Source organism: Pundamilia nyererei, unplaced genomic scaffold (genome assembly GCF_000239375.1).
Source record: "Pundamilia nyererei isolate P.nyererei 1_Seehausen unplaced genomic scaffold, PunNye1.0 scaffold00322, whole genome shotgun sequence".
NCBI classification, from domain to species: Eukaryota; Metazoa; Chordata; class Actinopteri; order Cichliformes; family Cichlidae; genus Pundamilia; species Pundamilia nyererei.
In genome coordinates this window covers 98998-105526 of record NW_005187723.1, presented here as the reverse complement: position 1 = coordinate 105526, position 6529 = coordinate 98998, and the positions used below count along the sequence as shown (strand labels likewise).

Sequence of the window (6529 nt, the reverse complement as noted above, 5' to 3'; positions counted from 1 at the left end):
TTATTTTATTTTATTCCACTGTATATAGTATTTTATTTATTCTATCCTGTACAGTTGTGTACTGTATTTATTCTTATTGTATCCTAATTTTTGCCTCATAACTTTTGCACTGTCCACTTCCTGCTGTGACAAAACAAATTTCCCACGTGTGGGACTAATAAAGGTTATCTTATCTTATCTTATCTTATCTTATACAACACGTGGAATATTAAGTTTCCATCCACACATATGATGCCACCAGGCTGCACCTCAAGACTGTCCAGGAGCTCCTCGGGGAGCAGATAGGTGCATTCTCCAATGTTGTCATGGCAGGCATACAAACTGCAGAGCATTACTTTGAGTTGCTGCAATGAAATTTCTGCAAAATGGACCAGCTACCCACATACTTTTTCACTTTGATTTTGTAGGTGTCTTTGAAGCAGCACTTTGTAGGTTGATCATTTTCATCAAACGATGTAGCATTTTTTTGTTCTTGGTGCATTACTCACTCCATATCAGTGTAGGTATAAAAGACTTTCCAATGAGATCAGATGTGTTTGCTAAGTGCTGCTCTAATATTCATGTTAAATAGTTTGGTCAGCCTATGTACAAGTTTGTACTTTTTTTATAAGATTTTTTATTGGCAGAGACAGTGATGATAGACAGGAAATTGGGGAGAGAGAGGGGGGAGTATTAAAGGGCCACGGGTCAGACTCAAACCCAGGCCTACTGCATTCCGGCCACATGGCCTTGCTCACCCAAGATCTTTTTTTAAAAAACAAGTTCTCTGTTTCAGGTTGTTTTTTTCTTCTACTTTTGGATTTGTATACAGGGGGAAATCCTTATATGTTCATCTAAAATGTACATCTCTGGCTGTAGCAGGTGTTTGGATTGTCAACCAATCAGAGGAAAGTTGGATTAAACGGAGGTGGAAGGAAGAAAACAGCTGCCCCAAGGCCCAGTACAATATAAATAAGGATTATTTTTTTAGCTGTTAATCAATGCAAAGCTACTATAGTAGGGTCACACATACAAATATATTGCTGGAGATGAGCATAATAGGTTCTGCTATAAAAGTTGTGCTGCAAAAGTATCAAGGTTTGGGTTAGCAAGATTATCGCCTTCCTTTTTCCAGCTGCTTCCTTTTGGGGTGGACACAGCTGAGACCAACTAAAATCTCCTTCCATCTCAGCTTATCCCTATAATCCTCTTCTGTCACACCAACCCAGCAAAGACATATGAGGTCCTCCCTCCCCTTTTCCACCTATCTGACAGCTCTGTATTTACTATCTTTTCCCCAAAATATCCACTATCCCAGTTCTGCACATGCTGAAACCATTTCAGCCTTACCTAGTCGGATGGTAAATGGTAAATGGCCTGTATTTGTATAGTGCTTTACTAGTCCCTAAGGACCCCAAAGCACTTTACACATCCAGTCATCCACCCATTCACACACACATTCACACACTGGGGATGACAAGCTACATTGTAGCCACAGCCACACAACTCGACCACCTCCAACTCGGCCTCCTGTCTTTTTGTTGGTACCACTGTCTCGAAACCATACATCATGAAAATGGTTCTTTGTAAACCTGTATATACATATATATTCCATTACAAGTCATGAATGATTAATGATTACATTAATCATTTATAATATTTTGGATCCATTTAATGTCATTACAAAGAAAACAACAATAAACATGCTTTTCTGTCAAAAACAAGGATAAAGAGGGTTGCCCAGGTTTTTAAGGTGATTTCATAAACATACATTTAAATGTCAGTGCAGAAAAACCTGTAATATCAGACAATACGTATACAGTAGTATGCACAAATGTAGTAGAATAAATGCACAGAGCACATGTAGACACTGCTCGAACAGTGTGATGTTCTGCTCTTTGAACTGAATACATTAATAATTCAATTCAACTAAAGTAACCAAATGAACTATGAACTAACTAATGAATTAAAAGGTATTTGAATTTTTAAACAGAGGAACTTGTACTTGAGCTGAGGTGACGCAAAAATTTCCCCGTTGTGGGATCAATAAAGTCTTATCTTATCTTATCTTATCTTATCTTATCTTATCTTATCTTATCTTGTCTTATCTTAACATTTTAATAAATATTTTCCCTAAATTATAACAATATAGAAACACAAAGCGTGTTTGTCTAAAAAGAGGGGCCAACTATTCATATTTTGTGGAAACATGCTGTTTTCACTCCATTTGCCCTTGAGATTGTGATTAGAGGTTGTGAATATTACCTCATTTGAAAGTTATCGCGAGACAGCCGAAGAAAAACGAACTGGCGGTGGAGAGAGGACGTAAAGTCCCGAACGGTCTCCATGCTGTGTTGCCCCCCCCTCCTTTTCCAACATGGCTGCTCTGCCTGCGCTCTCAAGTATCGCACAGATTGGAGACTGACTCGATCTCTTCCTTACAGAGCCTCTTTATTTTTGGTGTACATCAAATTCGTTTGGATGCAAATCCCGTTCTGCACTTCACTGCTCCTCCTGGTTTTATTTAGTGGAATAACCTTCACCAATTACTCCTTCCAGTGGGCCTTTTTATCCTCAAAACAACTAACTGCCAGCCAAAAACTGTTTCCAGTGCAATGGTTTGAGTTGGTGTACTTAGTTTGCCTCTTCATGAACAATGTGTGAAAACTGCGCCGAGCTGGTGGAGGTTTTAAATGAAAGTAAGTAAACAAATCGTGTCATTTACGTAAAGCTGAACTAGCTGCTTGGTGTTAGCATCGCTGTCCACTGAAGCTTGATGGAAGCATGTTAGCTTGTTGGCTAACTAAATGTAACTTTGTGTGCTTTCTTGGTTAGCTGTCCTTTGCATCCAGCCATAAGACACTGGAAACAATGACATTTCAGCAGCTTATTTTGCAGTAGTATTTTCATGTGAGACAGCGTTGCTTTGGTATAAATACAAATGCCATTTTCTCTTTCACATTGGCAGTCAGTTTTGGGCCCGTCAAACACTGCTCACAAAACTCTAGCTTCAAATATCTAATTAATTCAGTCGGATTTCTGCATGACATTACAGCCTTGTGTTAAAATACTTCAAATCTGTTGGACAGGGAGTACATAAGATATTTTGAAAGATGTCGATATTGTTAAAAAGCGCGTTGCTCGGGTTTGGAAGTTAGCTAGTGCAGCTAGCGAGCAGGCTGACTTTGTTTGATGTGTTTGTCAGGTCAGTCTGCTAGCTGTCCTCTCCGCTGCCACCCATTGTTTTGCAGACGGCCACATTCACAGTTCTGAATGGGCCTGCTTCTCCACAACACGCCCATGGTTAATAGTGCTGACACGAAGAGGAACATGTGTATTTCTTATGTGTGTTTTGGCCAAGTCTATAAAATGTTAGTCTAAGCTAGCCGCAACTAAGCTAGCCCCCCCCCCCAAATTAACGGCTGCATCGAGGCGCATATTTTGGCATATAGCACGCCGTTAATCCTCGGTAGCTTGCTTATTTGTTCTCTACTAATGTTTTTAGCACACTAGCTTAACTTCTTCTTTGTTTTGTTGGTCATTCTTGTCTTGCCACGGAACTCCATGTCACCCTCACGGCTAACGTCAGCTTAAGCAAAGCAAACATAAATACAAGGTTGCTTTTATTGCTAAAAACTTAGCCGTTAATCTAGGCTTGCTAACTGGGCCTTGCTGGACTTTACGGGTGTCCGAAACTCATCGGAAAACGATTTTTAACACAAAGTCGATCATTTTTCAAAGTCTTTACATAAATTGATAGACGGACTGTTAGCGGTTTTCCCTTGTTCCATAAACTTGTCTGTGAATTGAAAGCTCCTGCTGGAGGCTCTGGAGACAGCTCCTTTTACAGACTGACTGCGGCGTGGCGTGCTACATCATATTTAAAATGGAACAGAAGATAATGTAGATAACTTCCTTTTGACAAGCTGTCATCTCTCAAAGAAGAAGACTTTACGGCGTGTGTTTCCAAATATTTAGGGTTTAGCTGTGGAGTGTATTACTCAAAGTGAAAATACTACAGACATGAGTGACAATTGAATGCTGTCATAACAGCCGAATAATAGCCAGGAAAAACTCCTTTTAGGGAGACTTTTAGAAATATACTACAGTACAAATGCACAGGCAGACCTTTAACTGCATTCATAGAATAGAACAGAGTAAACTTTATTGTGGTTATGCAAGTAAATTCAATATAGACTGGCATCCCGCAAAAGAGAGCCTATCCTATTGGAAAAAACAATAATAAATGAATAATAATAATAGATTATTACTCCAGATTAAGATGAATATATATATGTGTGTGTGTATATATAGGGTATATAAGGATAGTCCTTAAAGTTCTTGGCAGTGCAAGTTATTGTAGTGTATTGGGGGTTGGCGAAGGCCACAGCTGGTCAGGAAAAAGCTGTTCCTCAGTTTGTTTGTATGGGATATTATTGATCTGCATCGTTTGCCTGGTGGCAAAAGATCAAATAGAGGGTGTGTGAAGTGACTGACATGATGCTTTCAGCCTTCTTCCACAGATGGTTGATGTAAATGGGAGTTCCAACCCCATCACATGCTTTGCAGTCTTCATTACACTGTGTAGAGGCTTCAGCTTAGCAGCTGTGCAGACTCTGTATCACAGCGTGATCCAGTTTGTAAGGATACTGTCAGTCGTGGTTCTATTGAATGCTAGCCGAAGTTTTTCAGAGAGCTGTGCTTGTTTCAGATATTTTAGGAAAAATAGTCTTTGGACTTTTTTGACCAGGCTTTGGGTTTTGAATGTCCAAGTCAAAGGTTTGGGCAAGTTAAATCCAAGGAACTTCAGTCTCTACTACTTTGCCACATATGTGAAGGGGCAGGTGGGCTATACTTCCTGTTCCTATTCCCAGTCTTCGATCAGTTCATTGGTTTTTATAAGTTTTAAGGACCAGGCTGCTCTTCTCACAGCAGTCTGCCAAACGTGCCATTTGAAACCTGTAAGGTGTTTCATTGTCAGTGATCAGACCAAAATCAGACCAAATTGCAAATTTGCATTGATGAGTAGAGGTTGAACAGTTTTGAACTGGGAACATAACCTGAGTTTTGTGTGTTCAGGACGGTGGTTAAAGAGGTGTTTTCAAAGTTGCTGTGGGCGTCTTGTAAAGAAGTCAGATACTTACATATTGAGGAACCAAAGCACATGTTGTTTATTTTGCTGTTAAATGAGGCACTAAAATCCACAAATGGTTTACTCATATAATTGTTAGGTTTCAGCAGTGTATATGTCTATTGGCCACACTAGGACCCCTAAAACAGAGATCTTGCTTTTTTAGTGTGAAAACTTCAGAATTGTGGTTTAGTCTAGAGAAGTATAAATAGACTTTTGAAAATGACAACAGTGATACCAAAATTTACTTTGTGTCTCTGTCTTAGCAGCCTCAAAAATCAGGGCAACAACTAGGTGCATTTTTATTTTTCTAACTTTTGGAAAATGTGAGAACTACATGTAAGCCTGCAGTCTGGGAGCAACATGCTCCATTGGGATCATATGATACCAAGACATCTTAAAGATATGATGGTTCATCATCATTTATGACTTTATATGTTTTTATGGATTTCAAATTCAATTGTGGATTAAATAGGGAGTCGGTGAAGAGAAGGTATTATGTAATCTGTTTCTAGACCCTGTCAGTATTCTGGGGGCTTTAGAACAGCCTGCTAATGTGAAGAAGTCACATGGATTAGTTTTTTAGGATGTTTGTAATTTTAGCAATATTGCACAAATGAAAGAACACAATGCAATACTAGATATTTCCTTAATGTGCGAGTTAAAGAACAGATACTAGTCAAAGGTTGCATTTTCATTCGATCCCAGAGGTGCTTGCTGGGGTCGAACTATACGCTCTTATACAGCAAAGTGAGAAAAACTGCTCTTTGTGGGCTTGCCTTTGGGGACATTGTTATGTTGAAACAGGAAAGGGCTAAACCCAGACCATTCCCCAAAAGCTGGAAATGCACTATTGTCTTAAAAATGTTACCGTAAAAATACAGATATGACAAATGATTGGAGTCACTACAATTTCTGCATCTCCCTTCACTTCCAGTTTATTCAATCCAATTTTATTTAAAGGTAAATTTTTTAACACAATAGTTTTACAGAGTGCTATATAAGGCAGAAAACACCACACGGTTTAATTAATAAAACAATAAATAGAAGGTAAGAACATATCAGTATTATTCTGATTTAAGAGCCAGAAAAAACACTAAGGCCTAAAACTAGAGACAACAGAAGGATCCAAATTTGTTTTGTATAATGAGAGGTTGCATCACAGCTTGTTTAAAGTAAGCAGGCACAATTCTAGAAGTGAGACTGGTGTTAATAACAGTTTTAATATTTGGTCCAGTAGTTTCCCAGAGCTTTTAAAAAGCAGACTACATCAGTGAGACTGGGACAAGAAGCTGGCTTAAGCTAAGTTATAATTTTCTTTACCAATGAGAGAAACAGGCTCAGACTGCTAAAAGCAGCAGAGCAGCTCACACTTTATGAAGAGTCAAAGCAGAGGAGGAACATATTGGCTCTAATTTG

General features: G+C 38.9%; 1 protein-coding gene across 2 annotated transcripts in view; it reads left to right on the top strand.

The window, feature by feature from the left end:
- The first annotated feature begins 2322 nt into the window (after window positions 1–2322).
- The window catches only part of usp34 (ubiquitin specific peptidase 34), a 58984-nt gene continuing 54777 nt past the window's right edge, over window positions 2323–6529 (top strand). For both annotated transcript variants that reach the window (XM_013915552.1, XM_013915551.1), the window contains exon 1: window positions 2323–2678. In XM_013915552.1, coding sequence (XP_013771006.1) covers window positions 2636–2678 — 43 coding nt within the window. In that variant the 5' untranslated portion in view covers window positions 2323–2635. The remainder of the gene's footprint in view (window positions 2679–6529) is intronic.